We start from the raw sequence: 21,166 nt of genomic DNA, 5'->3' as shown, positions 1-21,166 counted from the left end.
CCAGGGAATTCCCTGCAAGCAGAGATCTTCACAGAAGATTCTTATCCCCTTCCCAGACTGGGAACCAGACACAGAGAGGAAGAGCACCTGCTCGAGGCCACACAACAAGTTTAGCCCCTGCCACAGGCTGCTTTTCTGCGGTGTGGAACGGGCTGCCCCCACATCCTGTTCCAGTAGACCCAGGCCTCCCCTGCAGTCACAGCTGGGGGCTGGCTGAGCTTAGATCCCCAGGGTGAGCTGGCAGGTTGAGGAGTTGTTGGGCCTCCCACCCACAGCTGGTGGCCACATGCTGGTTGAGGGTCTGTCTGGCTCAATCTCTAGCCAGACATTGGCCCCCAGCCCGGGCTACTAGGCTGAAACATCTCCCCAGGGAGATGGACGCAGAGGGCCTCCACCCCTCCAAGGGCCTAGGATATGATCATCATCATGGCAGCTGCTGCACAAGCACCCCTCACCAGTTTATAGAGCCTGTTACACCTAAGGTGGCTGGTCCCTGGCTCTGGAAGGAGGAGACTGAGACCCAGAGAGGGAAAGGCCTTGGCCAAGTTTCTTCAGGGAATCCAGAGGCAAGGTGGCCTCCCTGAGTAGCACTTTGCCCAATCCCAGGTCAAGAGGCATGTATATTTTGAGGGGAGATGGGGACAGGGAGACAGGGTCCCAGGTCCCTGGGCCCTTCTCATGCTGATTCAGAGACTGAGCTGTTTCTCTTTCAGGAATGAGATAGGAAGGGAGGTGGAGTCCCAGTACCCTCAGGAGCCTGAGAAGCAAGAGAGGGTCCCAGGAAGGGGCAGGACTGAGCAAGACCTGTTCTCAGGCTGCTGTGTGGCCTGGGCCACGTCCTTCATTCTCTGATGCCCCCAAGTTTCCTGACCACCATCTGAGGACCTGGGCTGGTAACTTGCAGGAGTTTCTAGAATCCTGGGAGTACCAGGATTCTTGCTCAAGGTGGAAATCTTAGCACCCAAGGCCTCAGATTCTGAGTGTAGGGGTCTGGAATGGGGTGGGGTGGCAGCTGTGGAGGGTGGAGACAGGGGCTGCTGTTGAGGGGGGGGAGGTCTCCCCACTTGCCCTACTCAACCCCTCAGCTCCATCTCCCACCTTGTGCCTCTTCTGTGACTCTCCTGTCCCCTGGATCAGAGCTCAGAGCAGAGGGAGTTGGGGCATGAGCACCCACCCTTCACCCTTGGGAAGAACCCACCACTTCCCTGGTGACGCTCTGGGCCCTGAGGCTCAGTGAGGACTAGAGACTGAGGGAAGCAGGGCAATAAGGGCTTCTCTGGCACAGGGTGAATCCTGTTCCCTGCCCCAGTGGGCTGGGATGGGGCCTGGAGGCCAGACACGGACAGGCCTGAACAGCCGGCAGCCGTGGGACCTCCTGCAGTTCCTACTTTGTCCATTAGATGGCACAAGATGCCTTTGGCTGGGCCCATTGATCCAAGACACCAAGGGTGGAGAAGTCTGGGCATTCATCTATTGCCAATTGCAGATCTGTGAAGTGTGGCCAGACCTCAAGCCCCCATCCAGCCCCTTGGGCTGGAACGACTCCCCCCAGGCAATCGGGCCCTGCCTGGGGAACTGGGGAGCCTGACCAAGACTTCAGGGGGCTGGGCCCTTGGTGTCAGGGACCAGGGCCCAGAATCAGTCTGTAGGGGTCTCTTTCATGGGCACCAGAGGGGCAAGGAGCAAAAGAGAGCCCAGCTAGACCCCCCTACCCAGCCCATCAACCTCTGATTTCCCTTCCAAGCTATTTCCCCCCTTGACATTTTGCTAGAGCTTAGGGACTTGGGTTTGTGGACATTTCTGTATAAACCACCCACAGCGCAGCTGGGAAGGAGTCTCCCAAAATGGGGAACTAGCTATTGTGACACAGAGGCATCAGCTGGGCCAGCCGAGGTGGAATGAGAGGCTGCAGGTAGATGGCAGGGCACTTGCTCCCTCCCTCTTCCTCCCCGCCTTCCTGGCCTGGGACGGGGTGGAGCTGTTGCCTTATAAGTGGCAGGCCTGGCGGCAACGGAGCAAACTACAACCAGCAGCAGCGGCAGTGGCAGGACCCAGGGCAGCTCTACAAGCAGCTTGGTGCCCCAGTTCCCCAGCATGGCCCCCTCAGCCTGGGCCATCTGCTGCCTCCTGTGGGGCCTCCTGCTCCGCGGTGGCAGCCTCAGCCCTGGCCCCAGCGTGCCCCGCCTGCGGCTCTCCTACCGAGGTAGGGCAGTGCGTACCCTGTTTGTGTGTGTGTTCCTGGGAGCCCCAGACCCTGCCATACCCCAGCTATGGGACCCCAGCCAGCCCAGGGCAGTCTGTTCTGACAGCAGGAGGGATGCATTCACTCCCAGCACAGGCTGTGGGAAGGACTTTACAGTCACTCCCTGGCATGTGCTCCCCGCTGGCCGCCAGAGGCAGGAGCCTGGGAGAAAGGCAGGGGGAGGGGGACAGGTCCTGGACGACATGGCCAGGGTGGAGGTGGGAGAGACAGAGACACACTGGAGGAGAAACTGAGGGGACTGCTGAGAAAAGGAGAGAGACCTCAGCAGAGATGGGCAGAGAGAGATGGGGAGGGGGCAGAGAGGGCAGGTCTGGAGCATCTGTCTGCTCTCAGCTGGGCCCCTTGCCCAGGGCAGACAGTGGAGAAGAGGGCAGCATCCTGTCCCTCTCGTCCGCCCTGAAGTGGGGTCCCTCACCCTATGCCCCAGCCCTGTTCCCCCTCCTGCCTCTTGCAGCCCACTTTGCAATGCTGGCCTTTCCTCTTCCCCTCCATCCACGAGGCTCTTTGTAGCCTCCCTTCTTTGCCCATCCTGGCCCAGGAGGTTCCTCTGCAGATCTAACCTGATATGTTGTGCTGCAGCTGGCACAGGCCTCTTCTGAATCAGATGAGACAAAGGCTCTCCACAGATTCTTCTTCCTGGGGAAACCAGAGGGGTGATCACCTTCCCCCAGGAACCCCAGTCCAAGGAGGGAGACCCAGGCCTTCTCTGGAGAGTCGGAGGCAGGAGACATGGCTCCACTCTGGAAGAGTCTGAAGGGAGTCACGGCGGGGGTGAGGGGGCTGGCGGTTGTGGAATGTGGTCCTGCCCTGGGGCTGTGGCTTTGGGCTAAGTCTGGCTACAAGAAAAGGTTCAAATAGGGCAAATCTCCTCCAAAGTACTGTCAGGCATGGAGGGCTTCCTGGAAGAGGCTGTTAATGAGTTTGGGGATAGAGTGAGTGTTTGGGGATAGAGAGGATGACCTTTTGGGCTTGGATACCTCACCTTCCCAGTGGTGGCCATCGCCCCTTCCCACCACATCCTGCTGCTCTGCCCTTGCCCACCCATCATCTCCAGCTACCTAGCTGGACCCCAAGGACCTACTTCAGAATCCCCACCTCCTGGGGTCACCATACGCAGAGAGAGCCACTCCCATCCCTGGGGCCTGGTGGGCAGCGTCTATGGAAGAGAAAACCCTCTTTAGCCATATCGCTGGACCAGAGCCTAGAGATCCACCTGGCCATACCTGGCCTCTCCCACACCCAGGCCTTAGCCAGGTGCTCCCTCTGATGGAACGCTCTCCCCTGTCCATCTGCTTGTCCCACTGAGTCAGCCTTGTACGCTTCTCAGACCACCCACCCTTGCTCCAGGCTCTCCCAGTACTTCACCCAGCTTGCTGCCATAAGTTCTGCCAGTGGGGCCATCTTCCCTAGGGACTGGGTAGAGCACAGATGGGCCAGGGGGAAGGAGATGTTAACTGAATCCCTGGGGGCCACGGAGTGAAGGTGTAGGGGGCAGGCCCCTGGGTAGTCTGGGCTGGGTGAGGGGCTCAGAGCCCCCTGTCCCACCCACCCCCAGGAGTCATTTCCCTGAAGCCCTCCAGCACCCCTTGCATGGAAACATTTTCCAGATGTGAGTGGGGGCGGGGATGGTGAATGCACAGCTGGGACACTCCACCTCCACAGATTGGCTAGAGAAGTGGGCTGAGCAGCAGGCCCTGACCCCCTCCCTCCCTCCCTCCTAGACCTCCTTTCTGCCAACCGCTCTGCCGTCTTTCTCGGTCCCCGGGGCTCTCTGGACCTTCGGGCCCTCTACTTGGATGAGTACCGGGACCGCCTGTTTCTGGGCGGCCGCGATGCCATCTACTCACTGCGGCTGGACCAGGCATGGCTGGATCCCCGGGAGGTGAGCTGGACTGACTGGGAAGCGGCTCTGTCTGAGAGCTGGGCAACTCCAGATGGGAGGCCAGCTGGGTCAACTGAGGCTATGAGGTCAGGGGTCATACAGGCTGTGTTTCAGGTGCTGTGGCCACCGCAGCCCGGACAAAGGGAGGAGTGTGTTCGCAAGGGAAGAGATCCTTCGGTGAGTGATGTCGGGAGTGACTGCCCCCCACCATGACCAACACCCAGCCCCTGATCCCCAGGAGAGCCTGGGGCTGCTCCCCAGGTGCCTGTTCTGGGGCCACTTTAAGCAGATCTTGAAGGCTCCTGATGGTGCTGAAGAATCTACCCCCCACCCCGCCCTAGATCATCCTCCCACCCCCCTCCTCCCCCTAGGTGGAGTGTGCCAACTTTGTGCGGGTGCTGCAGCCCCACAACCGGACCCACCTGCTGGCGTGTGGCACTGGTGCCTTCCAGCCAACCTGCGCCCTCATTGCCGTTGGGCATCGTGGAGAGGTGAGCCGGCGCGGCCCCGCAAGGGACTGGGAAGCAGTGACATTTCCTCCCTGTTGTCTGAACGCTCCCCATTGAGCCTGGGTCAGGGCAGAGGGGTCAGAGCCTGAAAGGCACCTTTGTGCCAGGGAGCTGACCCTGCCGGCAAGGTCCTGAATGAGGGCGCCTTCCGCCCACCCCCACTCTCCAGCCGCAAGCGATGGGCGATGGGCAGCAGCCGGGTTGGGGCTGGCTCTGCTTTCCTAGGTGACGCCTCTTCTCCCTCCCTCCCTCCCTCTCTCCAGCATGTCCTCCGTCTGGAGCCCCGCAGTGTGGAAAGTGGGCGGGGGAGGTGCCCACACGAGCCCAGCCGTCCCTTCGCCAGCACCTTTGTAGGTGGGTGATGCCCAGGTCAGGGCGGGCATGACAAGGGTGGGAGCCGGCCAATGTCACTGGGATGAGATGGGGTCTGGGTACAGGGCCTGGCCCTCCTCTCCTGACCCTACCCTCACCCTAGGAGGGGAGCTGTACACGGGCCTCAATGCCGACTTCCTGGGGCGTGAAGCCATGATCTTCCGGAGTGGGGGTCCCCGACCGGCCTTGCGTTCTGACTCTGACCAGAACCTCCTGCACGGTGAGCCCAGGGGTCTGCTGAGGGCAAGGCTGGCTGGGGTCTGCCCCTGGCACTGGCAGGGAGGTGGGAGAGCTGACGCTGGAGTGGGGACCAGAGGGGCAGCCCATCCCCACTCACTGCCTGGGACTCCGGCCTCCAGTGGGGTCCCTGCACCTCTTCCCCTCCTCACTGGCTCACCCCCCACCCTGTTCCTCCTCTGTGAGGCCCCCACCAGCTTCACCGTGTTAACTCACAGAGCCCAGGTTTGTGATGGCCACCCGGATCCCTGACAACTCCGACCAGGACGATGACAAGGTGTACTTCTTCTTCTCGGAGACAGTCCCTTCACCTGATGGAGGCCCGGGCCGTGTCACTGTCAGCCGCGTGGGCCGCGTCTGTGTGGTGAGAGCTGTGGCAGGGACAGTGAGGTTCACATCCTGGCCGTATGTGCCTTCCCAGACCTGTCCCAAACTGCAGCAGTAGGCAAACTGAGGCGAGGGTGTAGAGCCGACATCCATGCCTCCCCCACAAGGGTGAGGGTGGAGGAACAGGAGGAGGGGCCTGTCCTTGGGACACAAGGCTGACTGGTCCCCACTCCCCAGAATGACGCAGGCGGCCAGCGGGTGCTGGTGAGCAAATGGAGCACCTTCCTCAAGGCCAGGCTGCTCTGCTCCGTGCCTGGCCCTGGAGGTGCCGAGACCCACTTTGACCAGCTGGGTAAGGGCATGGCCAGGACAGCCTGGGTGAGGGCTGGGGAGGGCTCAGAGCCAGTGAGTGGCGGGCATTGGTCGTGGCCTTCTGTCTTCAGAGGACGTGTTCCTGCTGTGGCCCAATTCAGGGAAGAGCCTGGAGGTGTACGCTCTGTTCAGCACAGTCAGGTGGGCACACGGCCTCCCCTCCCCTCCACCCCGGCCCCGTCTCTGCACTGCAGCCTCCCCTGTTGAGCCCCTGCCTTCACGTCCGGCCTCGCCATGGGTCCCCGTCTCTGTCCCTGACTCGGTGACTCCGTGGCTGTACTCTCTGCCTGGGGGTCCTCGTTTTCTGGTCTCTGCTGACTGCAGGCACCATCATCCTCTGTCCTACCTATGGAACCAGGCTGCCCCCTTCCCGCCTCTGACAGCCTCCCTGGCCTGACTGTCCCTGTCCACCCTTGGCAGTGCTGTGTTCCAGGGCTTTGCCGTCTGCGTGTACCACATGGCTGATATCTGGGAGGTCTTCAAGGGGCCCTTTGCCCACCAAGATGGTCCCCAGCACCAGTGGGGGGCCTATGCGGGCAAGGTACCCTTTCCCCGTCCTGGTGTGGTAAGTATCTGCCTGGGACCAGGGCAGGGAAGAGGGCTGAGTAGATGCCAGGAGGGGCTCTGCCTGAGGACAGGCCTGTGTCTGCATGCAGCCCCAAGGCAGCGGCTGAGCTGGGGCTCCAGAGCAGCTGGGCTGGGTGGGGTGAGGATGGGAGCAGAGCCCAGACCACACTAAGGAGTCTCTCCTACAGCATGAAGGGTCCACAAGTGGTCCCTCTGAGGTTGGCGTGCCCAGCCAGTGGAGCCTAGAAACAGACTGGGGTGGGGAATGTGACATCACAGGAAGCTTCAGGCACTCCCTTTGCTGCTGCCCACAGTGCCCCAGCAAGATGACCGCACAGCCAGGACGACCCTTTGGCAGCACCAAGGACTACCCGGATGAGGTGCTGCAGTTTGCCCGAGCCCACCCACTTATGTTCCGGCCAGTGCGTCCTCGGCGGGGTCGCCCCGTCCTCGTCAAAACCCACCTGGCCCAGCAGCTGCGTCAGATCGTGGTGGACCGCGTGGAGGCAGAGGACGGGTCCTATGACGTCATCTTCCTGGGGACGGGTGGGTGGGCTGAGTGGGGTGGCCGGGCAGGGGAGGTGTGTGAGGACCTATGCTGCCCCTTCCTCTCCCACTGACACCTCCTCCCCTGCCCCAGACTCAGGCTCCGTGCTCAAGGTCATTGCCCTCCAGGTGGGGGACCCTGATGAACCTGAGGAGGTGGTTCTGGAGGAGCTCCAGGTGTTTAAGGTGAGTGGGGGCAACTGATGGGAAGGGTCCCCTCAAGCCCCGTCCCTGCATCTAGGCCTGGCTACGAGAAAGCAGGAGCAAAGTACAGGAGGGAGATGGGCCTGCTGTACTGAACCTGTGGCCAGTGGGGAGTGAAAGTGATGACGCTCACTACTGCAGAGGCCTTGCCGATGCTTCCAAATGACTGCAGGGCCTGGAGACGCAGTCTGTGAGCTGAGAGCTGGGGGGCCCAGTGAGGGATGGCCAAGGCGATCACCCCTTGACAAAGCCCTGCCAGGGGCTGCCAAGTTGCACTGAGGGGCAGCTGACACCCCAAGTCCCCAAGGGGTTCTGTTGACCCCTCTATAGAGTCAGACAGGGGATCATCTGTGTTTGGGGAACTGTTGTGCTTTCCCGCATGGGATGGGTGATTTGGGACAGCTGCCTCATTGCTGGGGAACAGGACTGTGGGAGGGGACGCCAGAGCTTTGTGCTTGTAGCCAAGCCTTGGAGGCCAGCCAGGGAGAGAGGACCTTTCTAACGTAGGAGAGACTGTCTGGCCTTAGTTGCCAGGGAGTGCACTGACCTGGGAAAAAGATGGTTTCCACCCAGAGTCTGGAAGAGGCTGAAAACAGGGACGCAGGGGAGGTCTTCCTTCTTTCCCAGGTGCCAACACCCATCACTGAGATGGAGATCTCCGTCAAAAGGGTAAGAGTAGCTGACATCTCTCCCCACTCCTCCTTCCTCTCCACCTGTCTCCTGAAGTTTCCCTGAGCACTGCTGTTGTCTGATGGAAAGCTGAGTCACAGCAGGCCCTGGGCTGCCTGATTAAGCCCTGCAATGAGGGTTGAGAGTTCAGCTGGGAGCTGAGATTCCCACGCATGAAACCAGTGGGAGTGGGAGGCCCGGAGTAAGTGAGCATGTGTTCAGATAAGGGGAGATCCACAAAGGCCGTTTCCTCAGGGGAGACAAAAACGTGCTTGAAAACAAGATGCAGATTTTAAATCAAATAAACTTTAGAGGCCTGCTGTGTGTCCTTTTGCAAGTGGCAAAATCTCCCCAAGTTCATCTGCCCCAGTTCATCTTTGGGTAAATCTCGACTTTTGTACTGGGATTGCTTAAAGCAGAGCTCACCTCCAAAGTCAGGGGCAAGACAGGATAAAGGCCATTGGGGTAGAGGGCAAAGGTCTGCTGCCGGGAGGGTCTGGAGAAGCCCCTTAGAAAAAAGACCCCAGGTGTGCCCCATTCCCTCCACGTCCTAACATAGGATCTGATGTAGATCAGGCGGGTGATAAACATTTTTTCTTCTGGGAATGCACTCGGGAGGTTCTGGAAGACTCTTGCAAATGTCAGGGGTCTCAGGAAAGCCAAGAGAGCTGAGAGCCTAGCTGCTTGCAGGCAGAGCACAGGCTCACCTTGGGCTCTGCCTATGTTCCTCCCAGCAAATGCTGTATGTGGGCTCGAGGCTGGGCGTGGCCCGGCTGCAGCTGCACCAGTGTGAGACTTACGGCAGTGCCTGTGCAGAGTGCTGCCTGGCCCGGGACCCGTACTGTGCCTGGGATGGTGCCTCCTGTACCCGCTACCGGCCCGGCACCAGCAAGCGCCGGTTCCGCCGGCAGGACATCCGGCATGGCAACCCTGCCCTGCAGTGCCTGGGCCAGAGCCAGGAGGGTGAGTGGCAGCGGGCATGGGGGCACCAGCTGGGCTCTCACAGGGCCCCCACTCACCCCTGTGGCCTGGGCTTGACCCCTGTGAAGTATGGCCTCAGGCCGTTCTTGTAGTAACAGGCAGTCCTCAGTTTCCCTATGTGGGCAGCTCCTGTCAGCATATAGGTTAGGGTCTTTGGGCAGAGTGAGCGGCTTAGGGATCAGTAGACACCTAGGTCCCTGTCGCATTCATGGGGGCTCCTGGACTGAGGGAGTCAGTGGGTGGTCCCAGGGGTCCTATAGTTCCTGAGCTGAGCCCACCTCCAAATCCTTCCAGAGGAGACTGCGGGACTCGTGGCGACCACCACAATCTACGGCACAGAGCACAACAGCACCTTCCTGGAGTGCCTGCCCAAGTCCCCCCAGGCCGCCGTGCGCTGGTTCTTACAGAGGCCAGGGAACGAGAGGCCTGACCAGGTGAGCAAGGACCCTGGCTCCAGCCTGCCTGTGTCCTGAGGTCATACCCCTCCATGAACTCTGGGGGGAACTTGCCAAGATCAACTTAAGAAAAGTATGTATTAAAGCCCCTGGGGTGCCTAGAAGGAGGTGCCCCTGTTCCTGCCATCTGGGAACACCCAGGCCAGATGTGGTAGAACTTCTCCAGTGACAGGGAGCCCACAAACTCCTGGGCACTGAGCTAGGCTCTGTCTGAGAGCTGGGTAGCAGAGATAGAAGAGAGGGAAGGGGTCTAGGCTGGTCAGGAAGGCCCCCATGCTTACACATATGGCTCATCTTCGAAGGGGTCTCTTCCGCAGGGGTTCTTGGTCCTCCTCTGCCTTAGGCCTGGGCCCCTGATCACTGGCCGTTGCACACACACCTCTACCACACACACACACTCACACACTGCCTGGCCCCACACGTCCTCCCTGGAGTCCAGCTGTCTGCCTAGGCCCTCTCCTCCCCCATCCAGAAAAGTCTGTCAAGCCCAGAGATGGCTTCAGTCTGGGGCCTGAGGCTGGGTGTGGGTGGGGGCAGGGTGAAGAACCATTCACAAGCCACTCCCACGGGTAGGGAAGAGGAGGGAGTGGGTTGATTACAGGAGGGGCTCTCCTTCCAGCTTGAGAACTGGAGGAGGCCAGCCTTGGGCCAGCTGTTGGGCTGGGCACTGAGAAGTCTCCCCCAGTGGGGAAGGGGCAGGGGAGCGATGAGATGGAGTTACACAACACTCACCACCCAAGCAGTGCTGCCTCAAAGTACACATGTGCGGACTAAAGCCCAGACAGGGTCCAGGCCAGAGACAGGGCTGGATCGGAACCGTGTTCCACCTGTGATGGGGCTGTGGGCCCTGCACTGTGGGGGCAGTGGGCAATGCAGACCAAGACAGGGAGGGCTGTGTGTGTGTGTGTGTGTGTGTGTGTAGAATGGAGGGGAGCTCTTGTCCTTGGTCTGGGGGTATAGCCCCCCTGAGTAAAAGCCCATAAATACTCTTTAACACTCTGTTCCCTGGGAATATGTGCCAGGGCCCCCCAAGGCCAAGACAGGGGATCCAGAGCTCTGAGTAGGGGAGAAACCAGTCAGTCAAATCTTTGAGAAGGCCCTATCCTGGATTATGGGAAGGTGAGTCCCTGCCTGCAATTAGCTCACGGTCGAGGATGCTGAGCCAGCCAAGCTGCTGGGAAGGGGAGAATGAGCCCTGAGATGGCAAATTTGGAAAAGCAGGGGCAGAGGAGCTGATGGTGCAGGCCCTGCTCCAGGCGCCCTCACGCCCTCCCACACCCCCAGCAGGTGAAGACAGATGAGCGCGTCCTGCAAACGGAACAGGGGCTGCTGTTCCGCAGGCTCAACCGCCTGGATGCGGGCACCTACACCTGCATGACGCTGGAGCACGGCTTCTCCCAGGTGGTGGTCCGCCTGGCTCTGGAGGTGATCATGGCTGCACAGCTTGACACTCTGTTCCCCGGGGAGCCGAGGCCAGAGGAGCCTGCAGCCCAAGGAGGCCCGGCCTCCACCCCCTCCAAGGCCTGGTATAAGGACATCCTGCAGCTCATCGGCTTCGCCAACCTGCCCCGGGTGGATGAGTACTGTGAGCGTGTGTGGTGCCCCTCCCGCAGCCGAGGCCGCAGCAAACAGGCCAAGGGCAAGAGCTGGGTGGGGCTGGAACTAGGCAAGAAGGTAAAGAGCCGGGTGCAAGCCGAGCGTAATCGGACACCCCGGGAGGTGGAGGCCACATAGAAGAGTGAGGAGGAGGGCGTGGTCGGGATGGGCCAAGCGGCCAGCAGCAGCCCCCAGCCTCTCCCACCCACCCAGCTAGGGCAGAGGGGGCCAACATGCCTGATTGCCTCTTAGAGATGGGAATCTCTGCCCCCAGACCCCTACCAGGCAACCCACAGGATAGGCTGGGGCCTGATGGAGGGCCTTATGTCCTGGGCCTGTTCCCTGCCGCTCTCTGTGCTCTCAGTCCCAGGCTGGAGCCAGCACCCTCGGGCTGCTGGCAACTCCAGTGGGCCTGCTATTTGTTCTTGAACGAGGCCCCCAGAGCACATTTCCACTTGTGCCGGAGGCGAGAGGGCTGGGTGATTTTTACCCAGCCTGCAGAACAATGGCCATTCTGAGTGACCCTTAGACTGGGTGTGTGGGTGCAGCTGAGGAGGTGTCTGGGCAGGGGGCCCTCAGGCAGCTGAGGAGGGTGGAAATTGCCTCTAAGCTAGTACCTGCTAAGAAGACCTACCCTGACTGAGGTGGGGAGGGAAAGTGGAGGCGCTGAGAAGGTGGAACAGCAAGACCCCCTCACACTTTGTGCCCTGATATCTTGGTAGTTCCCTGCCACTCCACAACCCCTCTTCTGCATCTCAGAATCACAGAAGCATAGACTACTAGAGCTCCCTGGGACCTGGGGATGGTCTGGACCTCCCAGCCTGACATCCCTTCATCGGGTCTCGGAGCAGCCAGGCCAGGTTTCCTGGGATGCCCACACCCCCTGATGGGATTGCCCCTCCCCACCATCAGGGTCTCCATGTTGATGAGCAGGGAGGGGGTGAATTCTAGGAGAATGTTATCCCCCAACTCTGTGGACTAGAGATAGGGAGAGGGGAGCTGGGGAAGTGTGGGGTGTTTCGAGGAGTGGGCTCTCTTTCCCAGGGCAATGCAAGCTGACCCACAGCCTGGGAGGGTGGGGACGTGGCAGCTCTAGGAGCAAGCTGTAGCTGGTGGTCAGGACAAGGGGCAGGGCTTTGCCTGGGAGGCCACAGAAGACTGAGGCTTTTGAGATGGGGAGAGGGTGGGAGACCCTAGGACCGCCTATGGGACCCAGGGGCGGGCATTCTCAAGGACTCCAGAAGGCATCAATTAGCCCAGGAGCCAGATGTTTCCCACCCTGGGATCTTTGGTTTCTGCTAAATAAGGGTTTGTCACGGATGGTTCATTTATGAAGCCTTTTTTTCTTTTAAGGGAAAAAAAATGTAGGGGGAAGCTTCTAAGTCCTGCTGGTTCTTGGGGGGTGCTGCTGGCTCAGGTGGCCAGGACGCAATCTGTCTGGGCGTGTAGGGAGGTGTTTTTGCCATCAGCAGTAATGTGTTTCTTGGGCTGGGGAGCATGGAGGAGGAGGAGGAAGAGGACTAAATGAAAAGTTGTTCCCAGCCTGCATGTGAACAAGTCAGTGACGCACAAAACCGACAGGAGGGAGACAAGAGCATCAGGTTTGAGATTCCCTCCATTAAAAACCAAGATGAAGGAAGGAGGAAAAAACAGATAAAAAGCAAGACAGGGCTTCCTGCCCCACTGAACTCAAACCCAGACTCTGTCTGCCTTGGATTTTATCCGAGCCACCCCCGCACTCCTTCCCCCCACCCCCCCAGCCCCTACCACCTCTAGAGAACTGGAGTCCGAAAAAGGCCCCTCTTCCCATCTTTGCAGAGTGAGTGAACCAGAAGCACTGAGGTTAACCTGACAGCACTTTGGGAAGCCTCTGGCCTGGGGTAGCTGTGGCTGGGATGTCAGCACGTAAAAGCAGAGGAGGAGGACCGTGGCGGGGAGGAGGAGAGAGAGGCCATGGAAGAGGGTGGGGAGACAGCACAGAGCCCCAGGAATGGGTGTCAGAGCTGCAGCCAGCTCTGCCCCTCTATCCCAGGCTCTGCACTGGCCGCTAGGCTGGGTCCCCTGGGGAAGTTACTCTGGAAAACAGAGGGAGAAGGAGTTAAAAATCCTGAACAAGGAACACCTCCGCTTGGAAAATTGTGGACAGCTTCTACTGGTCCATACCCCACCCCCGCCCCGCTTCCACGGTACCGTGTGTTATTCACTCCTGGAAATGCTTCTATGTGTGAATTCTATTTTTGTATTCATATGTTGAGATGAGCCTTGTGGTTTCTCTGTCTTCAAAGCACGCTTCTCATAATTACGATTCTTTTTATCGTCACTACCCCTGAGAGCTGGTGAGGATAGCACAGGGGTTTTCCACACATCCTGCAAGGAAAGGAATGAAGTTAATACTTACATCACATAATTATTACCATTATTGTATCTGTGTATTTCTGTACTAAATTAACTGATGCCATTTGTGTGAGCTGGAAATGAGGGGCTTTCCCTGTCCTTTCCAGGAGGGAGAAACCACCCTGGGTGGCATTTTCTAGACGGGAAGGAGATGGGTATCAGAGGAAGGAAGGAGTCAGAGGGCTTTGCCTATGAAGCTGAGATTGCTTATTAAATTAGGAAAATCCTGTCCCGCGGGCTTCTGAGACTTCTTGGAACTTCAGGAAAACCTTGAGCCAGGGGTAAAAAATGCTGGCGAAGGGCAGCTGGGCACGTAGGCAGCACTGCTCCTTTTTCACAATAACACTTGACTTTGTGATAGCGACACTTGGCCTGGTGCCTGTCTTCATCAGCCACATACCAACGTATATTAAGACCACTGTGCTCTTGCCTGGGGGGCCAGGCTGTGCTGTGGGAGCTGCAGCTTTGGCAGAGGAGGGGGAACCCCAGAGTCTGGCCTGCGGGGCAGGATGCAGGAGACGCCTCTCCCCCAGCCCCACTCCCCCAGTGACATCATGATCCTGCCCAAAGAGCAGACTCCACTGGTGCTGGAGGGAGATGGGTAAAGGCAGGGATGCTTTAAAGATGGGAGGGACATCACCCCACCTCACCACAGAGATTAGCCTCTTGCTTGGATGGCCTCCTCAATCTGTGCTATGGACTAGGGGGCTTAACAGTCATCAGTCCCATCTTGCAGCCCAGGCCCTGGAGCAGGACCCCTGCTTTCACCTCCTGGACCCTGCACAAGCACCCAGGCCTCACAGAAAGTGAAACCCTGTTGCCCGGCCTCGGGCAATCACCACCCATCTGAGAAGCATCATCAGAGCACCATTTGGTATGGAGTGCTGGCCTGGGAGGCTGTGTGAATGCAACCTCAGAGCCCCCTTCTCTCCTCGGGTGCACGGTGCCTCTGCTCCCACATCACCACCCCCCACACCCTGAAGACCCCTTGGGCATGGACTTCCCCAGCCCCTCACCACCACCCTCATCTCCAGCCCTATTTCCTGCCTCAGGCATTTCACTCTATCTTCCTCTCCCAGCTTTTTCCTCTAAGTCTCATACTTCCCCTGGTCTTTGGTCCTGTTTCATGATTTCCCAAACAGGTTTAGAACTGGAAAGGGGCTTCGAGAAAGGGGCTAGTCAAAAGTTGTCCTTTGGAACAACTGTCTCATGAGATCCTCGACAATGGTCAAATAAACATGGGATTTCTCTCCCCTTAGCCCCTACAGAGCTGTGCACTGCCTGCTTGCTTGCCCTGTGAAAGCCCTGAGGAGCTCACAATGATTTCTCATTAATTGGCATGCCTACTATGTGCTACATGATCCTCCAAAACATGTGGCCCTCTATCCTTTTTTTTTTCCCATGGAGCAGTTACCACCTCATGTTTCTAATGTTTTGAAGAGCATACTTTGGGAAAATGCTGGTTAGATTAATTCCCTCCCTTTACATTTGAGATTAATTTATTAATCTCTGCCTTCTAAGCCTGTAAACTCTGGAGCCCCTGACTTCGCAGATGGAATAGCCACATCTTGGTTTCCCATGGCTGGCACCAGAGCAGGACCTGCCACCCCAGGACCAGGGCTGCCAAGCTGCCAGTCTGCTGTCCCTTGGGCCTGGACTCTGCCCTGCCTCTGGCTCCTGTTCTCCCACAGCCAGCCTGCCTCCCCAGCCCATTTCCTACTCCTCCTGTGTCTGGCATCATCCACTGTGGAGGGCTGGGATTTACCCCAAGCTTGTGGCTGTCCTGCAGTCCAAAAGACTAGTTTCTAAAGAAAGGTGAGGGGCAGGGTAGGGGCAGAATAAGGGCGGAAAACAGCCCTTTTCACTTTCTCAAATGGCTTCTGTGCTTCCCTTTCATTCAGCTAAACCTGGGTCAGGTCCCAGACACCCATAGAATCCTCCAGCTTCAGGAGTGGGCAGGCAGCAGCCATCAGGAGGCAGGTCTGTCTCCTGCCAGGTTATCTTCTCTGTGGGCTCACAATGGCCCCAGATGCAGCTAGAGCCAGGTAGGTCGCAGAGAACTCTCTCGTGCCTCTGCAGTCCAGCAAACTGAGGTGTCTCCAGCTAGCCACATCTCCTTATAAGTAGCAGACAGTTGCTCAGAAACAGACCAATTTCCACCCAAGTTAAGGATTAACCCCAGTACTAGTCTGCAGGGGCTCTGGCAAGGAGAAAAGTTCAATACACACCAGGACTAGTCTGCAGGGGCTCTGGCAAGTACTAGTCTGCAGGGGCTCTGGCAAGGAGAAAAGTTCAATACACACCAGGATCAAATCCCCAGGGATTTCTGAGATCATAAACTTGGCCCTGGTGTGCAGAAAGAAGGAATGAGTGGGGCTAGGTTTGGATATAATACCTGCTAAAGAGCTCAAGGATTGTTGGACCCCCACCCTGGCTCCTCTTCCAGACTCACCCACCCTCCTGGTGCACAGGAGATGAAGTAACAGCAGCTGTGGCCCTGTGTCCACTTCCCACTGCCCAGCCCCAGCCTGCCTTTGTGTGAGTACCACTGCTGGCCCCCTCTTCCTTAGAGGCTGTGTCCTAATGAAGCCTTTCACTTTCCCTGCTGGATTTTCATTAAGGAAACTCCTGGTTCCTCAATGATGCCTTTAAAAAAATCATTCTCCACTGAGGATTGGAAATGCTGCACAGTCTCTAGGGAGGCCTTGAAAGGGATGCCCACCTTCACCCTCACACCAGGCCCCCAGCAGTCAAATAGTAGCTTGTACTCAGGGATTCTGCTATGAGGAGGACTCAGGTGACCAGTCTTGACCCCTTTCCCCCAGGGACAAAGATGACTGGAGCACACCCTTATCCATCCCAATGGGGTGTGTTTCACCGCCAAGAACATCCCATTGGGCAGAGAGGGAAGACCAGGGCAAGGGGACAGTTGTGGGCTGGAGAGGATTCCGAAGTGAATCAAGAGACCTAAAGCAGAGTCCAAGTGTCTGCCATCAAATGGAGGAGACAGTATTAAGAGACACTTAAAGCCCAGATTTGCCTGTTAGAAGGACAAGGGGTCTCTGCTCTCACAGATAAAGGTATAGAAGAATGACATGGCAGACCAGCAGCTTGCTTTATGGGCATGACCTCATCTGTTCACTCTGCCCCCTCCCCACCCCACCCCCCCAGCTGATAAGAATCTGGTGCTGTTTCCTGTAGTCCAAGGGTCTCAGACAATGGTGTGAACGGCTGGCCCTACTGGAAAGGACCATTGTTCAGGGAAGAAAAAACAACACACTAGCACAAAGCCAGGGCAGGACCTGCCTAAATATAAGGGCCTGTTAACATATCTATGATTTCCAAGTGAGGGGACACAATGGGGAATTGTTTCTGGAGAGACTAGGTTCCCCTCCAGAATGCTCCTGGGGGCTGGGGATGGCTTTGATGGCCCAGACAGGTCTCAGATGCTCTGTGAGGGACAGACATTGATGGCGCAGATGTCTTCCTGTTTATTAGAGGTGCACTTCAGGGCAGGCCCAAGGAACAAGTTTATACCAAAGACAAGGGGGAGAAGCTCCTGGGCTTCACTCCCTCTGTGGAGGCCTCATGCTGTCACACTGCTCAGAGACCCCAGGGCTAGAGGTGGTTTGCTAGGGAAAAGTGAGATTATTTTCTGAAAAACATCAACTCTTTGGTTTATGGCCTGCAATTGCCATGTTGCTTTTTGGAAAAAATGTACAACGCATGAGACCCTTGCAAATAGCCAACGCCTCTGGAATGGGGCTCCCTGGCTTAGTCTGTTAGGGAGCCTTCTCATACCTAGGAGCCCTTGTGATACTGCAATTCACCTCCAGTCAGCCTGGAAGCACACAGGGAGCTGACGCTGTGTCCCTGGGGTCAGGGCCAATGGAGGTGCTGTTTCTCATAGCAACCTCCTGCCCTGCCAACAAGAAGTTAGAGCCTTTGAACCACCAACCAAAGTCCCTGATGTCAGAGAGAGAGAGAAAGAGAAAGAGAGAGAGAGAGAGAGAGAGAGAGAGAGAGAGAGTGTGTGTGTGTGTGTGTGTGTGTGTGTGTGTAGCAGGAGAGTAGGGCAGAAGAGGAACAGAATCATATTACCCATTCCCCTTGGGACTGGCAGTCCCCATTTTTAGGGGTGAGAGGAGGGCAGCTGGGGTTAGGAGGATCACTTTGGGTCTGGGAGACCATGAAGGCAGTCCTATCTGAGGACCTGACCTATGATAGAAGCGTCATTAGTAACATCTATACTAACCTCTAGATATAACAGGAGCACAACTCATGGATAAACTTGAATGGATGTGTTTAGAACAAGTGAATAGCAGTAAGTCCTGTGCAATCCCCAAATAGAAGCAAGTTTTCATAAGCCCTTCACAACCTTCCACACCTAAAGGGTTATAATCTTCTTCCTCAACATGCTCACAGTGCCCTCTGGTGTTTGACAGTAAAACATCAGGCTTATGAACGCAGGGTTTGAGCACATCCAACAATTCAGTAGACATCAGACTGCCTCTGCATGTGGGGTCCCGAGCCAGACACCATGAGGGGGAGAAAGGTTAATAAGACAGAAAGGTCCCTTCCCATAAGGGGCTTCCAATCTAGAGGGAGAGACAATTATGGGACCAGATGGAGAATGACATAGGCTATAATAGGGGTATAAGCAGAGCTCAGGGAGAGTGCCTAGGGATGAAGAAGTGGCCCTTATGCTGGATCCATCAGGCTGAGGATAGAGGTTATGGCTCTCCAGACTGCAAAGCTCATGCTCAGGGCCCAGTATTTCAGGGTAGCCATGGCAGAGTGCCCATGGAAGGGCTTAGATGTCCATCTCAGCGGGAGCCATCCTAAGTAAAGAGCTAGCAGATGTTTTATGGCAATTAACAGAAGAGTTAAGGATGGATATGCCAAGCAAAGCAAGTGGATATAGGAAACCATGCAGAGAGAAGGCTTTTGCTGCAGTTCTGTGAGGCACAGGGGTCTGAGCTCAACACTGGCAGTGGGATGGAGAGGAAGGCAAACATTTGAAAAATAGTCAAATTGACAAGAAAGAGGGTGGTTGAGCAGAAAAGGAAACATAAGGAGATTCTGAGGTTTCTGGCCCTAGTTCATGGTTCCCACAAAGGTAAGAATTAGAGGAAGCGGAGCAGGTGCTTTGGGGAATTTTTATTTGATGTCTATTCCTACCCTCCCCAAGTGAACTATATGTTCTAGGTCCTAGGTTATAAAATGGTAATTAATTCTAATAGACACATCATTTGTGAAAACAGGTACTTAAAATATACAAGATGAGGGCTTCCCTGGTGGCGCCGTGGTTGAGAGTCCGCCTGCCGATGCAGGAGACACAGGTTCGTGCCCCGGTCCGGGAAGATCCCATATGCCGCGGAGCGGCTGGGCCTGTGAGCCATGGCTGCTGAGCCTGCGCGTCCGGAGCCTGTGCTCTGCAACGGGAGAGGCCACAACAGTGAGAGGCCTGCATACCGCAAAAATTAATAAATAAATAAATAAATAAAATAAAATATACAAGATGAGCCTGGGGCATCTTGTAGTGCCAAAAAGTAAAGAAGTGCTCAAAACCAAACCAAACCAAACAAAAATGAAACACACAATAATGGCAGTATGTGAAAAGGAATAGGAGTCCCAATGGCCAAAGCTAGAACAATCTGAGCAACAAAATAAAGTAGTATTGGATTATAAACCAAAGTATAATATACATATCCATGAGTCCACACTGATATACATGGTTGAATAAATAAATACGTGGGAGAGGATAGGTAAATCTCCCATGCTGAAGAATTCCAAATAATACATGTAGATAATCTGTCCTTAAAAAGGGAGGGGGCATAAATCCCCACTCATTAATTGTGGGCTGAACAGAGTGCCTTCTTTCCAAAATTTACAGTACATAAAGAGGGAAAAGGAGTAACTTTTTCTGGAAAAACTTGGCAAACACTAACTTGGCCAGATGACCAAGATCAACATCAACAGTGATAAGTCATGTTGATCGTATGTAACTTCAATTTGATGCGATGAAAATGGCACTTTACCTGTGTGGTCTTCCTCCCTCAAACCCAGAACTCCAGTCTAATCATAAGAAAAACATCAAGGACTTCCCTGGTGGCCCAGTGGTTAAGAATCCGCCTGCCAATGCAGGGGACACGGGTTCGAGCCCTGGTCCGGGAAGATCCCACATGCCACGGAGCAACTAAGCCTGTGTGCCACAACTACTGAGCCTGTGCTCTAGAGCCCATGAGGCACAACCACTGAAGTCCGCGCGCCTAGAGCCCGTGCTCAGCAACAAGAGAAGCCACTGCAATGAGAAGCCCGTGCACCTCAACAAAGAGTAGCCCCTGCTCTCCGCAACTAGAGAAAGCCAGCATGCAGCAACAAAGACCCAATGCAGCCAAAAATAAATTTTAAAAAGAAAAGAAAAGAAAAACATCAGACAAATCCCAATTGAGGGGCACTCTACAAAACACCTGACCAGGGCTTTCCTGGTGGCGCAGTGGTTAAGAATCTGCCTGCCAATACAGGGGACACGGGTTTGAGCCCTGGTCTGGGAAGATCCCACATGTCGCGGAGCAACTAAGCCCGTGCACCACAACTACGGAGCCTGTGCACTACAGCCCGTGAACCACAACTACTGAGCCCACGTGCCACAACTACTGAAGCCCGTGTGCCTAGAGCCTGTGCTCCACAACAAGAGAAACCACCGCAATGAGAAGGCCGCGCACTGCAATGAAGAGTAGCCCCCACTCGCCGCAACTAGAGAAAGCCTGCGTGCAGCAATGAAGACCCAACGCAGCCAAAAATAAAGTAAATGAATTTATTTTTTAAAAAAGGGAATAAACAATGAACAGGAGGACTTCCCTGGTGGCACAGTGGTTAAGAATCAGCCTCCCGATGCGGGGGACACGGATTTGAGCCCTGGTCTGGGAAGATCCCACATGCCGCGGAGCAACTAAGCCCGTGTGCCACAACTACTGAGCCTCCGCTCTAGAGCCCGTGAGCCACAACTACTGAGCCTGAGTGCCACAACTACTGAAGCCCGCGCACCCTAGAGCCCATGCTCTGCAACAAGAGAAGCCACCGCAATGAGAAGCCCATGCACTGCAATGAAGAGTAGCCCCCACTCGTCACAACTAGAGAAAGCCCACGTGCAGCAATGAAGACCCAACGCAGCAAAAATAAGTAAATTTTAAAAAAAATGTACAGGTGAGGAAAAATAGTCATAGTGTACCACTTGACTCAGCACTGAAGGTTAATTTAACAAAAATTGTGATGCAATTATAAAAGATGGAAGGAATGGACATGGGAAGGTTTTAAAGGTGCTAGACCTTTATGTAATATGATAGTACGTCAAAAATGTCTAAGATTAATATATCAAGAAATGGCTAAAAAATGTGCAGAGTAGTTGCCTTTAGGGAATAGGACTGGGGGTAGTGAAGGATGAATCAAGAGAGTATTTTTCCTTATAATCCCTTTAGTATTTCTTGATTTCTTTTTAAAGTATTATTTTGACCCCCACCGCCTCCTTGTGATTCCAAATAAATCTGGTCAAATCCAAATCACTGTGCACATTCAGATGTAAGTCTCCGGGGGTCAGCAACATTTAAACCAAGTTCGCAGTGAGACCCTGCGAACTCGGCACCTGGCAATGGTCCTGAGTTTCCCCCACTAATCCAAATCCCACAAAATCATTAAAAACAAACAAATGTTCTATTCAATTTATCCCAAGACCTTCTGCCAGGTTTCTGTCCTAGCTGTCTTGCTTAATGTCCTGGCATGGCCCCCTTAC

General features: G+C 55.9%; 1 protein-coding gene across 1 annotated transcript; it reads left to right on the top strand.

The window, feature by feature from the left end:
• Positions 1-2,094: 2,094 nt before the first annotated feature.
• SEMA3G (semaphorin 3G) lies at positions 2,095-13,507 on the top strand. The gene is made up of 17 exons (XM_060023780.1): positions 2,095-2,203; positions 2,915-3,034; positions 3,985-4,145; positions 4,260-4,322; positions 4,517-4,636; positions 4,918-5,008; positions 5,130-5,246; positions 5,482-5,627; positions 5,828-5,942; positions 6,034-6,103; positions 6,383-6,527; positions 6,844-7,075; positions 7,170-7,261; positions 7,907-7,948; positions 8,683-8,911; positions 9,224-9,363; positions 10,669-13,507. The coding sequence occupies exons 1-17, from the start codon at positions 2,095-2,097 to the stop codon at positions 11,116-11,118; spliced, it is 2,442 nt and encodes an 813-aa protein (XP_059879763.1). The 3' UTR covers positions 11,119-13,507.
• The last annotated feature ends 7,659 nt before the right edge of the window (positions 13,508-21,166 follow it).

This window comes from Delphinus delphis, chromosome 10, assembly GCF_949987515.2.
Source record: "Delphinus delphis chromosome 10, mDelDel1.2, whole genome shotgun sequence".
In the NCBI taxonomy this organism is placed as follows: domain Eukaryota; kingdom Metazoa; phylum Chordata; class Mammalia; order Artiodactyla; family Delphinidae; genus Delphinus; species Delphinus delphis.
Note: the sequence above shows the minus strand (reverse complement) of the source record. Positions and strands in the feature narration are given on the sequence as shown.

Coding starts and splice junctions, on each gene's coding strand:
- SEMA3G (XM_060023780.1), top strand. CDS start 2,095: ATGGCCCCCTCAGCCTGGGCCATCTGCTGCCTCCTGTGGGGCCTCCTG. Junction 4,637..4,917: donor CCGTTGGGCATCGTGGAGAG/GTGAGCCGGCGC, acceptor CCCTCTCTCCAG/CATGTCCTCCGTCTGGAGCC. Junction 9,364..10,668: donor GGAACGAGAGGCCTGACCAG/GTGAGCAAGGAC, acceptor CCACACCCCCAG/CAGGTGAAGACAGATGAGCG.